The sequence below is a fragment of the Equus asinus genome, chromosome 2 (genome assembly GCF_041296235.1).
Source record: "Equus asinus isolate D_3611 breed Donkey chromosome 2, EquAss-T2T_v2, whole genome shotgun sequence".
Lineage (NCBI taxonomy): Eukaryota > Metazoa > Chordata > Mammalia > Perissodactyla > Equidae > Equus > Equus asinus.
Genome location: NC_091791.1, coordinates 1,098,636 through 1,114,268, shown reverse-complemented (window position 1 = coordinate 1,114,268; position 15,633 = coordinate 1,098,636). Strand labels below are relative to the sequence as shown.

Sequence of the window (15,633 nt, the reverse complement as noted above, 5' to 3'; positions counted from 1 at the left end):
GTGCAGCTGGAGCAAAGAGGAGATCAGACTCCGCCAGGAAAAGCCCGGCCCCTGCCCTTCTGGAAACAGCCTGTGGCCAGGGGCCCAGCCCAGCAGCACAGGAGGGCTCCTTGCTCCCGCCCGCCTGCCTTTGGTGCCAGGGTCAGCCAGGCCCCCTGCAGACAGTGCTCCCTGCTGGTTCACCTGCCCACTCCTCTGAGAGACCACTCGGGCACCCCTAGCCCCACTAGATTCCTCTGCTCGCATCGTGGAGGCATCTGCATCAGACTTAGCTCGAAGATTCAAAGAATTGGCCCCACCCTGGGGGAGCCCAACCTGGGTGTCTGGCCGTGCCTGGGTCTGGACGGCCAGTGCCCGCCACCCACCTGGGCAGTGGTCCTGGCCCAGCCCTCCCCACCCTGCCTCGCTGCAGCCGGACTAGGGGCCCTGTCCCTCCGCAGGGTGGGGGCAGCCCTGCAGCTGCGCTCGGGCCTCACCAAGCCTGAGCTCAGGGCCATGTCCTCACTGTACACTTCGGCCTGGGTCTGCTCCCAGAACTGCTGGGCCCCGGCCAAGAGGCAGGAAAAGGCGGCCGGACTCACAGCCACCCGAGCCACTTTGCAGGAGCCTGCGGAAACAGACACCACCGCTGTCCCAGTATGTGGCCTTGAACACCCGCCCTTCAGGACTTAGAGGACGGCAGGTGGGGACGTGTGCGAACACCCAGAATTATGAAAGGAGCAAACTGTGGGCAGAGGGCTTCTCCACACGGGCCCGCCTGGCGTCCGCTGCCCAGGAGGAGGCTGAGTGGCTGCGAGGCTCTTCCTCAGCCCCACCTGCAGTCACTGAGGTATAATCACCACCAGGGCCCTGCACCAGCCTCCTGGGAGGAAGCTGCCCCATCAGGGTGGGAGGATGGACTGGGAGAGGCAGGGGTCCCGGAAAGGCCAGGAGAGAAGGGAAAACTGAAACCATGTGGTGTTTGAAATGCACCAGGGCTGCGCTGCAGACACTGTGAGGGAAGTCAGCTCCGGGACACACGGCCAGTCCTCCTGGACCCCAGGGGTCCTGCCCAGAGACAGAGCTGGCTCATGGTCATTCACAATTTGGACTTGTGCTCATCGCTTTGTGGAAACAGCCTGAAGGATCCCCAAGAAATAGCAGATGTCTCTCCTGGTCCTGGAGCCTTCCTTCTTTTTAATTGAAATGGCGAGTGGGATTTTGTGCCTGAGGCGTGAGGAGGGAGGTGGGAGCTGGAAGGGGAGGCAGGCCAGGGTTCCATCCTCAGGATCACGGGCTTTCCCGGAGGAGCCTGGACCGCTGGTGGCTGGGACTGTGTACAGGGCTCAGGGCGCTGGGCGCCTGAGATGCAGGAGTCTGGGCTTTGCGGCTGCTGCCAGAGGCCGGGAGGCACATGCCTCTGTGCCTCGTTTCCTCGTCTGTCCCAGGCTCAAGGACTCCCCTCTCAGAGAGTTGCGTTGACTGGGGAGATGATGTGGGGGCAGATGGCCGGGATCGCAGCGCCTGGCGGGGGACCTGTGTCTCACTCAGCCACTGGCTCCAAGGTCGGTGCTCAGGGAGTCCCTGCTCCAGCAGAACTCACCCCCGACCTGGACCACCTTCCCTTTGGCTGCGGGGATGAACCTGGGTCTCTCGTAGGCAGCGCCGTACAGATGGGTCCTGTGAGCAGGATGCAGGGTGGGGTCAAAGCCCAGCTCTTGGGGTCCCAGAGGAGCCACAAGACGTCAATTCTGTGAACCACATGCACACCCAACAGGAGCCCCCTCTCCAAGAGCTCCTCGGCCAAGTCCAGACACAGAATTAAAACAGGCCCATCTAGGCACAGCCATCCACAACAGACTGACTGCAGCCCTGCTAGAGGCGGGCAGACTGCCTTCTCTTCAGACAAGCAAGAGTGGGTCCGCTCCACCAGAGCAGTGACCTTTGGACCAGACTCACAGGCCCGCGCTGGAGACGGGGGTGGCACTGTGGCCCCAGGCATGCCAGTCTGGCCATCATCATAGCAATTCTCCCTAGTCCCCTTCCCAGAGGGTCGGCCACCCACACCATCTCAGCTCGGAGCCCCCACTACCCCTGTCTGTCCAGCACGCTTCCTGGGCCAGCGGGGGGATCTGGTGCAGCCCCGGCACACCTGCAGGTGTGGCAGCCCCCATGCCGTGTCCACACCGTGCAGCTAGCCTTCCTAACAGGATCGAGAACGAACACAAGAGCAGGAATAAGAAGGCCTTACCCGTCTTGTGAATGGTGTAGGAGGAGGATCCGAAAAGTAGGAGGAATTTCATTCAGGAGGTTAAAGTGTTGCTCAGTGACGCAGAGATTTTGCCAAGCCTGTGAGTGACAAACAGGAGTCAACTAGTCAACGGAGGTGTGTAGGCTGCAGGGACGGCCACCGCGCTCTGCAGGAGCGCCCAGTAGAGTTTTGTGCAGCCCTGGGCGCACTGGGGCGGGACCCCTGCAGGACTCCTGGCTGCCACAAGGGGGCAGCAGATGCAGGCGGAATCCGTGGGCTGCTTATTAACATTTCTCCTCTCCAGGTAAAGTCAGAAACTTGAAAAAGTGCAAATGCACCAAAACACAACAACGAGTGGAAAACCTCCAGCACCTCTTCCACCAGCAGTCTTTCCCTCTCTCTTCCTCCTGTCTCCTCCACACCACACATGCAGACACGCACACATGCATAGATGCTCACAGCCATGTCCCCTCTCTTCCTGGGCCTGTGGGCTGGGTCCCCCGGGCGCTGTGGGAGGCTGCGCCTCAGCCCACTCACCACTGTGCCCTCTTTTCTCCTGTAGCTCACGCACTGACAGGTTCTGATGAATGTCAGGCCCTGTGCACCATTCAGGCTCCTCACAGTCCATAGCAGGTGGCTGGCAGGGGGGGCCCAAGGGTTCCAGCCGCCTGCTCTGCCTGTGGGGCAGCCCTCCCCCACTGAGCTGCGACTGCTCAGATGCACATCTCCCCACTTTCTAATGAAATGAGCTTGACCAGGTTTGCAAAAGCTGGCCAGCGTCCACACTCAGCCCATCAGAGTGACTTGGAACACTTGTCCAAGTGGGGTAGACAGACAGAAAGCGGTAACCATACACGGAAAGCTGGATGGATTTCCACAGTGGGCCACATCCGCGTGTGCAGAGAAGGAGACTGCCCACAGGGAACCAGGACAGACTTCTAGTAGCTCAGGGTGGCTTTCTGTATGCTGTCTGGCTTCTTCACCCAGCACCGGAAGGTGAGGTCCATCCATGTTTGTGCACGCGGTGGCTGACCCTCTTCCTCTGCTGCAGAGGATCCCATCTTGGGAAGGCACCACACCTTCTCTAGCCTTCTGTGGCCAGTGGCATCTGGGCCGTTTCCCTTTTTGGCTCCACGAATGCTGCTGTGATGGACACTCGAGCGCACTCTTTGGGAACCACATGGACGTGCTCTGCTGGGCACAGGCTGGGGGCGGCGTTGGTCCATAGAACATGCGCATGTCCAGCGGCTCCAGGGTCTGCTGCACCCACCTGACCCACCCACCCCGACCAGTGTGCAAGAGTCCCTCCTGCTCCACCTTCTCGCCGCCACTCAGGGATTGCCGCCTGTGTCCTTTTAGCCATTCTGGTGGGGTCTAGGAATATCTGAATGTGGTTTTAATTTTTGCATTTCCCTGATGACTAATGAACTTGGATGCCATTAAAAAGGTTTATTGGCCATCTGGGTATCTTTGGTGAAACTCAAGTCTTGGGATGTTTTCTGTTGGACTATCTTTTTCTACTGAAAGGGAACTCGTGCTTTCTGTACACAGGATGCGAGCCCTTTGCAGGCACGTGTGGTGAGCATCTCCTCTGTGTGCCTGTTGACTCCCAGCACTGTCTTTTTGATAAATAGAGGTTCTTAATTTCAGCGTCATCCAATTGTCATTTTTCTCCTCTCGTGGTAAGCGCCTGCTGTTTCCTGTTTAATGAATTTTTACCTACTCCCAAGGTATGGAGAGGTTTCCCCCTAAAACCTGGCCCGCTTGCCTTTCTCAGGTGGATCTGCAGCCCACCTGGAACCGCACCCCTGGTGGAGGCACACCCGCACATCCTCTCTCTTCCTTCACAGTCACCCGAGACATACATCAGGTGGTATGTGTGGAGGGGTCTGTCCTGGACTTTTTCTCATGTCTCCTTGGTGATTTTCTCTACGCATGTGCCAATCCCATGGCGTCTTAACTTCTATGCCTTTAAAAAGGTCTTGACAACTTGTACAGTAAATTGGCATTTCTGTGCAAATTTTAGAATTAAATTAACAGTTCTTAAAAATATATAAGCCTGCCGGGAATCTGATTTGGTTTGTGTTGGATCTATAGATTAATGGCCAGTAGGGGGTCTTCCTGGTTGACTCGGGATTTAGGCTCACAAGGCCCCAGGGGAATAAGGACAGGACTCACAGTGGCCAAGTGGCCAGCAGGGTGGTGCCAGGCACCCCTCTCCGGGAGCGGACCCTGCAGTGGCCCACCAGCTGTTCCCGGTGAGTCCTGTCAGCCTGCTGACAGAGCAGGTGTGGGGTAAGAGCTCCACGGCGGGCTGGATTGGGAGCTGGCATGGCTCCTGGGGTCCCACAAGGGACACACTCCATGACAAGGAGTTGTGGGCACATTGGCAATCATGAGTCACTTTTACGGAACACAGTGTTGACCAGGAACCCAGCGAACAGGGCTAGAACGTCAGGGAAGGACGTTTGTTGAAGTCTGGCCCACAGGGAGGACTGATGTCTGACAACACGGGGCCTTCCACCCCACAGGCGTGGGCTGCCTCTCCATTTTTCCAGTTCTTCTCGAATTCGTTTGCAGTTGTCAGAGCAGAGGTCACGCACATCTTCTGTCAGATTCTCCCGAGGTATTTGATGATTTTTGATGTTCCTGAAAAGGGCATCACTGACACACTTCCATGGTCTATCTGTTTGTAGCCGGCATGTACAAACACAACCGAGACTTGTCTGGTGGCCTCATGGCTGTCAGCAGGACCTGCTAACTCTGCACGTTAATTCTCACGTTAACCTCGAGGCTCTTCGCGCCTTTCAAGGTACGCGATCACATTCATGGGAACAACCAGTTTTGTCTTCCTTTTCAATCTTCTGCCTGTTTCAAGTGTTTCTGTACGAAACTGAATATAAGGGGTGATGGTTAACTTCCTGTGTCATTTCCACTCTTGGAGAACATTTTTCAATATTTTACCATACAGTCTGGTGTTTGCTATGGAGTTTTAAAAACATTCTTTATCAAATTATGGAAATTATCTTCTATCTTAATTTTTTGAAATCACAAATTGGTGTCGAATTTTTATAAATGCTTTTTCTGCATCTATCAAGATGATTTTTTCCTTTTCCTTCTGTTAATATGGTGAATTAAACTGAATGATTTTTTTAACATTAAACCACATGGAGTGCAGCTGCGTGGCCCTGGCGCAGATCCCTTCTGTGATCGCTGGATTTCTAACATTTTTTGTCTGTGTCGATGAGAGGTTTCCTTCCTTGCAACGTCCCTGCCAGGCTTCCCGTGTCGAGGTTCACGGGCCTCTGAAAAGAAGAGTTAGGAGGTACTCCTTTCCTCTTCAGAAGAGTTCTGAAGGACTACTGCTTCCCTCAATGTTTGGAAGAACTTACTGGTGAAGCCAATTTGGTCTGAGATTTTCTTTGTGGGGGTGTTTTTAATAAAAGATTCAACTTCTTTAATAGACATTGAATTATTCAGCTTTTCTATTCTGTCAGCTTTGGTAAGTTGTATTTTTTGAGGAATCTGTCATTTTATCCTAATTGTCCAATTTATTAGAGTAAGGTTATAAAAAATATTCCCTTATTAGCTTTCTGATGTCTAAAGGATCTCTGTGATTTTTTTTTATTACTGATACCGGAATTTTGTGCTTTCTCTCGTTTTTCTTTATTGAGTCTAAGTGTTTATCAATGTTTTTAGTCTTCTCTTTGGCGCCAGCTTCTGACACTTGATTTCCTCTGCCATGTACTTGTCATAATTTCATCGTTAAGTTCTTATTTGCCCCCTCTATTTTTCTCAGGTGTTTTTGTTCTAGCTTCTTGAAGTCAAAGCTTAAATCACTATTTTTAAGACTTTCTTCTTGTGTTCAAGGCTGTATCTTTTCTCCAGGCCCTGTTTAGATAAGTCTCACAGGTTTTGAAATGTACTCTTTTCATTATCTACGTCAACTTAAAATCTTTTCTAAATTCCATTGTGATTTCTTCTTTGACCAATTGCTGATGATAAGTATGCTCTTTAATTTCAAGACAACTGTGTTTTCCACAGGCATCTTTTAGTTATCGATTGCTAGTTTAATTTCATTGTGGTTGGAAAACAAACTGAGTGATTTCAATCCTCTGGAATTTGTTGAGGCTTCCTTGTGGCCCAGCATCTGTCAATTTTGGTAAATGTTCCGCACACACTTGGAAAGAATGTGTACCCAGTGATTATTAGAGCAACGTTCTGTGAACGTCAGGCCAAGGCTGTCCAGACCTTCTGCATGCTTAGATTTTCCTACTTCCTTCTGCAGGCTCACCCGTTTTCCATCTGTGTTCTCCCAGCGACTGAGAGTGGTGAAAGCCTCCCGCTGGAATTGGGGGTCTGTCTGCGGCTCCTCCTATGTCTGTCAGTTCTACTTTGTGTGCGTGAAGCTGCATCGCTGGTGCACAGAGACTCAGATTGTGATCCCTGATGACCGATTCCTGTGCAATTGTGAAATGCCCCTCTTTACCTCTAGTAATACTTTTCGCCATAACACCTGGCTTTCACCTGATTAGTATTTTCATGGTGTCTGTACTGTTTCTCATCTTTTCCTTTCCATATTTCTATGTCCTAACATGTGAAGTGTGTCTTTTTCAAGCAGCATATAATTGGATTTCGTTTTTCTTTTATCCAGTCTGACAATCTTAGTCTTTGACTTGTAGTGTTTAGTCAATTTACATTTATTGTAGTTACAAATATATTTGGGTTTATATCTACTATTGTACTGTTCTTTTTTCACTTGAACCATATGTTTTTATATTCCTTCTTTTGGGATTAATAAAATATTATCATTTATTTCCTTTTTATTAACTTAGTTACACATTATTTTAGGTACCCTAGGGACTATCACATTCATCCTTGACTTAGTATAATCTAATAAAAATATGAATTTTACATTTCCCTGGTAGTGACAGAACCTCAACAGTTTAAATTCTATTTAACTCTTCCTGCCTTTGACAATACTGTTGCCTTCTATTTTACTTCTATAACATAACTTAACTCCACAAAATGTTAAAATTATTGTCTTACACAGTGAATGTTTATTTCCTTGTGCCCACACACTTGTTGTTTGTAGTATTCTTGAGTCTCTCTGGGATTATTTTTTCTCTAACAGATCCCCTTTCAGTTTTCCTTTGATTGTAAGCTACCTGGGGACACACCCTCAGTTTCCGTTTTTTTAAGTGTCTTTACTTCATTTTGACTTCTGCTGGTTGTGGAATCTCGGGAGGCAGGTCTTCTCTGGCCTTGTCCCAGAGGACGTCCCAGGCCGCCCTCCGGGCTCCTCTCTGTCCTTGGTGCCCAGCGGCTCTGCTCTGACTTACAGGTGCCATTTTCCTTGTGTCTCTCCTGCATGAGGTTTGCTGGGACTCCTGACCTGTGAGTTTCACTTGTTTGGGGAAGTTCTCAGCCATCACCTCTTTTCCGTGTTACCTCTGCTCCAGGTTTTGCTCTCCTTCCTTTCAAAGACTGAGGTTAAACATGTGTCTGGACTTTCCAGAGTTTCTCACACAGCACTTATCCCCTGCTCTGCCTTTTCCATTCTTTTTCTTCCCTACTTGGGGAGTTTCTGCTCTTCTGAATTCAGTGCACTGACTCGGCCTTGGGCTGTGTTCGCTCTGCTCTGAATGTGCACACTGACCTCTTCATGTCTGAGACCGCATATGGGAAGGCCTCGCGGGGGGCCAGTGTCCTTGAGGCTGCCTCCTCCCAGCCGGGTCTGTTTTTCCCAGGCACTGTGAGACCACGACAGATTCCACTGCCTTCTAGAAGCTTTCTAGCAAACTCCACGAGGCCCAGGACTCAGCAGCTGTCCCTAGGCTGTCGCCACGTGGGCCTGCGCCAGGTCCCAGTGCGGCGGCTCCACGTGCGCTGCAGGCATGGCTGCCTCTCTTCCTCGGAGAGCTCTCCATCAGGTCCAGTCTTGTCTGCTCCCGGATCAGCCAGTGACCCAGGGGACAGACAGTGACCGTCAGCTCGCTGCTGAGGGCTTACCCCTCACAGAAACTTTAGCTCAGCTAGTTCTTGTTGCTTCCACAACCGATGATTTTAAAAACATCAGTTGCTGCAGTTCACCTGGCTGTTTCTGTGGCTGTCGCAGTCGGCTTGCTGTGACCCACGGCCTCCTCCCCTGCCCCGAAGTGCAGTTGGCCCTGGAGTCTGTGCCTGTCTGTGTGCCTGTGAATCGATGCAGGTTCTCCATGAGGATTCTTGAAATAGTAGGAGGAGGAGCAGTAACAATACCCATGATGGTGATGGCCACCCCTGACCAAGCCCCCTGCACGCCCAGGCCCCACTCTACCCAACTGAGCCCCCGCTGTGCCTAGGCCGCACTCCACCCTTGGCCGAGCCCCTGGTGTGCCCAGGCCCTGCTCCACCCCTGGTTGAGCCCCTGGCAGGCCCAGGCCGGTTCTCAGCACTTGACATGCACTGATGCATTTGGTCCCTCAATTTTCCTATGAGGTGGGCACTGCATTACCTCCAGTCACAGGGGAGGAAATGAAGGCGGGGTGGGCGGGAGTGGCTGGCCAAGGTGTCCACCTATTTGCAGAAGAGCTGGGACAGCAGCCGTCTGCTCCTGGATTCCGCCACCTGACTGTTCTCTCATTACCTCATTCAGTAACGCTGACCGGGCAGCCCATTTTACTCCACATTGCATGTGCCACCCCCACATAGAGTGAATCAGTGGGCATATGTTCTCCAGTGCAGCCGCCCAGGCTGTGCCTCCTCATCCAGGCTGGCCTGGCCTACTCCAGGCTCAGGGCTGGGGCCTCTGCTCTTCAGAAGGCAGAAGGCTCTCCATCACTGGGGTGCAGGCCTGGCTCTCAGCGGGGGCGATTCTGCTCCGTGGTGACGTCTGGAGAGAGTTTTGGCTGTGTATCTGCAGTGGGGGTACGGGCATCTGGTGGGTGGAGGTGGGGATGCTGCTGAATATCCCGCAGTGCAAAGGACGGTCCCCCAGAGAAGCATAGGCCCCAACATCACAGGAGGAAAAGCAGCCCCGGGGGAGGGGTGTGAGGTCAGACCCACACGAGGACACGGAAGCAACCATGAGGGATGGCGAGAACGTCCTGCCCGTCTCCCTGATCTTTTAGACTCTGCCAGCTTCTGTTTCTTTAAATGCTGCAACTCTTCCTGCTAGTCCCAATACAAGAAGAGGTGCCATCAGCTGGAAGGCTCTGCAAACATTTCTCAGAATTAAACCCCGTGACTTCACCGAGGTATAAAACACTTCCTCGAACTCAGTCAGGGCTGAAGGCATTGTGCTGCCCTGTCAGATGCCCTCGGGGCACTGTCCCCTGCCACAGGTCTGCTGCAGGCCCTGGGCCTTTATACCTGAGAGCTTGCGCTCCACACAGTCACCGAGGAGGTGGGCTGCTATCCCCACAGGCCCACAAGGAAGCTGAAGGCCAGAGTGGTCGAGTGACCCTCCCGGAACCACACAGCTAGCAGGAGGCAGAGCCCGGACGTGGACCCGCCTGAGTCCTCTCCACAGTTGGGCCATGACAGTGGAGTGCATCTGGGAGCCGCGGGGCCAGGCAGCAGGGTTAGAGGGTGCCCCCAGCTTGGTTACCTTGGAGATGGCAGCCAGCCTCTGCTCCACACTGGTGAACAGGCTGGTGGACGTCCTCTCCTGGAGCTTCAGCTTGTGCTCGAGCTGCAGCAGGGCCGCCAGCTGGGAGCTGCTGGTGTCGGCCGTGGCCGTGAGCAGGACATCACGCATCATCGCCGAGGCCGAGCAGCTCTGAAACAGACCACGGCGGTGCAAGGGGCCTGAGCCCCGTCTAGGGCGGCCGGGTGTCCATGTGGGACGGGCCAGGCTGGAGCCTGGACGAGGGCCCTGGGGCTGCCCTGGCTCTCGGAACCAGCTCCCTCGGTACGCCCCGCTTCTCCTGGCTGCCAGCCCTTCACGTTGTGAACCCAGTGCCTGCCCGCCATGGGATGCAGGGAGGGACACATGAACGTGTCTTTGCTCTATGCCTCGAGAATGTGAGGCGTGGAGAGCTTCTGCTGCTTGGGGGGTTGGATAAGAATTGATAAGAGGGGTTGGGGCTGAGGAGAATCTCAGCCGCACAGTACGGCCTCCCCGACCTTCTTCCTGGGATCTACGGCTCTCTCCTCTAATTGAGCACCATTCTCAAGACAGAGGCCCCAGTTGCAGCCCAGCTTGGGGGGCCGCCAGCTGGGGGAGCACCGGGTGCTCGAGGACCTCCCTCCCCCGAGGTGGCCGAGGAGGGCCTCATGGAAGGCACCCAGGGCAGGTCCGCACCTGTGACAACACCAGGAACTGGCAGGCGGCCGCTGGGTCCCGGCTGCCGACGCACTCCACCATCTCCAGGCTGGCGGCTGCTGCGACGTCCAGGAGGCTGCTGCCCAGGGAGAGCTGCAGGCACTGCAGCAGCACCTCAGACGCCTGCGCCAGGTACCGCCGGGCCAGCGCCATCCTCCTCTGAGGGCGCAAGGCTTGGGCTTAGGCGGGCTCCACGGGAGGGCATGCGCAGGGCAGAGGCAGCAGCGTACCTTCAGATCTGAGCCTTTCCTGCTGTGCTCCTCGGGGGCTGTCCTGAAGGCCGGCAGGTCGCTGTTGTGCTCCTCGTCGTCCCCCTCCTCCTGGAGTATCTCCAGACCCTTGAGGCTGCTCGGCTCAGCACCTGCCTACAGAACACGCGCTGCCTGTCAGCTGGCGCTTGTCAGTGTGCACACTGTCCACCCCCGAGGGCACCCGCGGCTGTTGGGGCACCTTTGCAGGATGCCTGGGTGAGGCTGTGGCCCAAGGGCCCCGGTGGTTGGCAGGAGCAACAGGGTATCAAGGTGGGAAGAGGAGCAAGCCTGACTGTCACTGGTCTCGGGTCAGCTGCATTCTGTGCTCACTTTCCTTTGGCCCTTCAAAGTCACCTTCCCTGGGTGTTGCAACCCCAACCAGCACTGTGCAGCAGGGACCGAGGGAGTCAGGGGCCTGCCTGCCAGGGGGGTGGTAGGGACAAAGACACAAGCAAGCCCCTACCGGACCTGTGCTGGCCTGTCTGCAGAACAAGCCACCCTGACAGGGCCCTTGGGGATGCCAAGGAGACCCTGCCTGGGGCAGCGAACCCAGGAGAACTGGGTTGAGGGGGAGCCCCTGGGCTCGCAGGGTCACAGCAGGAGCAGTGGGAGGAAGTGGGTGGTGCATTTCTTGGAAGCCTCCTGCGCCCAGCCAAGTGAGACTCAGTGCAGGCTTCCCTGATGGCCCCTCCGAGCCGGCTACTGTTCGCACCACTTCATAGACGAGGACACTGGCTGGGACAGTGGGGGCCATGCTGCGGCCCCATTCCTGGTCCACGTCTACCTGACTCAGAACCACCCGGTACTGGTTGAACCATCAACTCACCCAATATATGTGAGTCCCGTCCTAGGCCCTGGGGACCCAGGACAGATAACCCATTAGGATGACCCCAGACCTGCATGCCCCACCCTGCAGGAAGGCGGGGGCACTAGCCCCAAATCATACTGGAGGGCAAATTTTAGCTGCTTGGGGCTGGGGGTCTTCCCAAAGGAGCAGATCTGTGGGAACAAGCTTGGCCTCCCCGCTGGGCAGATGCCCTCCAGCTGGAGGAGCTGGCACCCGCACAGGTGTTTAGGATGGTGATCTGGACCTTCCCCGACCTGCAGCAGCTTCACCAGAGTTCCTTCCTGGAGTAGGGTGCTGTCGTGAGGGCACCCAGGCCTGCTGGGCAGCCCTGCCGGGGCTTGAGAGAAGGGTTCAGGCCTGTGTGCACCCACGTGGCTGGTGGCCAGGGGGCTCGAGCCCTTGCTTTGGCCTCACTGGCCTGGGTGGCCCCACTGCACATCAGGTGGGGCTTTAGCACCAGTGCTCAGGCACACCCCCGACTCCCTGGCAGAGGGCTGCTGAGCCTAGGGAGACGCCAAGAGTGGAGACGTGCAGGACTCCTCGTTTGGCCCGCTCATGTGCCCGCCCTCCTCTCCCCGCTTACTCTCTGCGAGGGCAACTTTCCCCATAGGTCTGTCCCTAGGAGCCCATGTTTCTCTCTGGCCCCACTGGCCCCACTGGCAACACTGTGTCTCGCCTTTTTCTCCCTTCCTCAGGCCACGCCTTCTTAACCGAGGACAATTTGAGGCCTGTTTTATATCCCAGTTCTTACTAAGATCAGTGACTTTTAATTTTGTTTTTGTTTTACGCACAGGCAGGAGGTCTGTGAAGCAGGAGCACTTACTGAGAGACTCTCCTCCCAGTAGGAGGCAGGGTGCACAGGGTCTGCGTGCACAGCCAGCAGGCGGAGGGCCTTCCCGGCCAGGCCCAGGACCCGGGCACGGATCTCCACGCATCCGACACACAGTGATGGCAGGCTCCCCAGCTGCGCCAGCGCAACGTGGGCCAGGGTTCGCTTCAGCGTGAACCATTGCTTCAGGAACACAAACCTCATTAAGGTTACCCCCACTCCCGCCCCAGGAAACGCAAGAGGCCTACCCTCTAAGGTCCCCGAGATGGGATCCGCCCTCTAAGGCCCCCTGGGACTGGTGACATCCATCACTCTGAGAAATGTCCCCTGCCTGGTGGGGAGGGTCTCCAGAGGATCACTAAAGGTTGCTTGTATAACCTTAATTTGGGGCTCATTGACAAATATGTGAGTTTGTATCAAATTTTAGACTATCTTTGATCCATTTATATTTACATCAAATTAATTTGATTCATACTTCATGAAATCTAAAAAAATGTCTAAAATGGCAGAATATATATTTCCTTCAAAACAAATACTTTGCAAACTCAACTTATTTTTCAAAAAAATGTACTTCCCCTTTCTCAAGCTCTCACATGGTGACATAATTAGTCAAGGCAAAGTCATGACTCGGGAAGGAGAGCCCTAATGTATGTAGGAGACACCCCCCAGTACGACCCCTAGTTCAGCAGCTAGTTAGGTCCCCTCGGGCCATCAGATGAGGCCTTTCCTCAGCAAGGCCTGGAAGCCCACCCAGCCGCCTGGGCTGCTGAGCAGGAAAGACACTCAGGGATCTTGGGCAGAATGCTCCGGGCCCTCCTATTCCCACTGGTCAGTCGTCTTCGCAGGCACACCGTGATGGAGACCCCCTCACAGTATGATAAGCCCCTGTGGATCAGAGAGGCCCCTGGCTAGACCCCAGGATGGGGCCCAGCCAGCCTCCTGATGGTTACCAAGCCGATGGACGTGTAGTCGCTCGTGCTCTGCAGATAGTCCGCCAGCAGCTTGTCCATGGAGCCCTGCTCCAGCTGCTTCTCCAGCGCGTCCTCCCAGCTCAGCTGCAGCATGTCCAGAGACATCTCCACGAGGCTGAGTTTGAGGCGCGCCAGCTTCCTCATCAGTGGAGTGTTGACGTTCTGCAGCTGAGACACCAGGACATGGTCGAGGCTCTGAAAGTGCCCCAACGAGGCTCAGCCTCCGTTTAAAGTCAGCCCCGAGGAGGCACCACGGACAGCGCTGTGCTCTGATGTGTGGACACACCCACAAAACCGCCACCACAATTAAAATAATGGACGGACGCCTCACCCTGCTTCCTCATCTCCCTTTGTAACACTCCCTCCCTCCTAGGAAACACTTGGCTACTTTCTGGCACTACAAATTAGTTTGTGCTTTCCAGGGTTTATGTGCACGGCGTCACATCGTGTGCACTCTCTCTGTCTTGCTTATTAGCTCCCTCCTTTTAACTGACTGCAGTTATCCTGATCATGATTGCCGATAATCCAGGGAAGAATTGACATCTTAATAACAGCAAGTCTTCTGATACATGAACTTGATATATCTTTCCATTATTTAGATCTTTAATTTTTCTCAGCAGTGTTGTGTAGATCTCAGAGTAAAAGTTTTCACTTTTTTGTCGAGTTTCTTTTTTTATGCTGTCATAAATGGCATTGGTTTTTCAAATTTTAATATCTGATTGACCATTCCTAGTATCTAGAAATACAACATTAGTATTTGCGTACTGTTCTTGCGTCCTGCAACCTTACTAAGCTCACCTGTCAGTCCTAGCGGCTCTATTACTCTTTCTGTAGATGCACAGGATTTTCTCTGCAGACGACCACGTCTCCTGTACAGTTTATTTCTTCCTTTGCAAGTGAATGCTTTTAATTTCTTTTCTTGCCTTCTTGAATTGGCTAGAACTCCAATACAATTCTGAATAAAAGCAGAGAGAGGACACACCCTGTCTTAGTCCTTATCTACGGTGGCGGTTTGTCCACTTCTCCAGCGCAGTGTTATCAGTTTCTGCTTCATTTATTTGGAAAGTCTGTTATTAGGTGTATAAATGTTTAGAATATCATGTCCTCTTGGTCAGCTGACCCCTTTACGCTATGAACAAATTCTTTGTCCTGGTGATGCTCTTTCCCTGACACTTGCTTTGTCCCATGTGGACGGGGCGCTCCAGCGCCCCACGAGCGTCGCACGACCCAATCCTTCTGCCCTTTCGCTTTCACGGGGTTAGTCGGCGTGTTTAAGCAGCTTTCTTGCAGGCGGCTGAGAGGCGGGTTTTGCCTTTCTGTGCAGTCTTTGGATTCGTGTTCAGACCAGTTCCATTGGTGTGACTATTTTGTGATTAGGTCATGGCTCGTCGTCTTGCATGGTTTTCTAGTTGCCCCATCTGTTCTTCATTCTCTTTCCTCTTGTTCTGCTTTCTTGTGGAACAGGTGAATAGTTTCCATGATTTCTTTTCATCTCTTTCTTGGCTTATTAGGCATACTGCTCTGTTCTGGAATCTCTGTGGTTGCCTCAGGGTTCATGGTATATTATGCTACTTTGTGCAGAGTATGAAAAATCCTTTATTCTGTTGTACATTTTGTTTTCACTTGTGTTCTAAGCCCTATGCTACATTAGTTTTCTTAAATAGCCCATTATCTTGTAAAGAGACATAAATAATGAGAGAAGATCTTCTGTTTCCCCAGGAAGCTGACATTTCTGACACTCTCCACTCATTGGTGATCATATCTCCATCTGGGATCCTTTTCCTTCTGCCTCGAGGACTGACTTAAAAGTTCTTGTGGTGTGGGTCTGCTGATGATGCATTCTTGTAGCTCTTGAATGTTTGGGAAAAAAGTCTTTATTTCACCTTCACTTTTGAAGGTATTTTTGCTGGGTACAGAATTCTTGATTGACAGTCTTTCTCTCAGTACTTTGCAGATGCTGCTTATCTCTCTTCTCCATCACACTGTTTCTGGTGAAAAATCTGTGGTCTTCTTATCACTGTTGCTCTGTACACAACATATGCTTTTTTCTCCAACTGATTTTGAGAAGTTCTTTTAATCTGGTTTTAAACAATTTAGTTATGGCCTTGGTATAGTTTTATTCCTATTCATAGTTCTTGTGCTTGGCATGCATTGAGTTTATTCGATCTGTGGGTATATGGTTATTTTTATTAAATTT

At 53.1% G+C, this 15,633-nt stretch overlaps 1 protein-coding gene across 7 annotated transcripts in view; it reads right to left on the bottom strand.

The window, feature by feature from the left end:
* Positions 1–15,633, bottom strand: part of CFAP46 (cilia and flagella associated protein 46) — a 136,711-nt gene that overhangs the window by 16,784 nt on the left and 104,294 nt on the right. For 5 of the 7 annotated variants that reach the window (XM_014856853.3, XM_070520533.1, XM_070520541.1 and 2 more), the window contains exons 40-47: positions 13,416–13,604; positions 12,460–12,648; positions 10,769–10,903; positions 10,518–10,697; positions 9,822–9,992; positions 2,231–2,328; positions 1,583–1,659; positions 477–607 (exon numbers count right to left, since the gene is read on the bottom strand). In XM_014856853.3, coding sequence (XP_014712339.3) covers positions 477–607; positions 1,583–1,659; positions 2,231–2,328; positions 9,822–9,992; positions 10,518–10,697; positions 10,769–10,903; positions 12,460–12,648; positions 13,416–13,604 — 1,170 coding nt within the window. The remainder of the gene's footprint in view (positions 1–476; positions 608–1,582; positions 1,660–2,230; positions 2,329–9,821; positions 9,993–10,517; positions 10,698–10,768; positions 10,904–12,459; positions 12,649–13,415; positions 13,605–15,633) is intronic. The other 2 variants (XR_011506863.1, XM_070520565.1) reach the window with 1 other exon arrangement.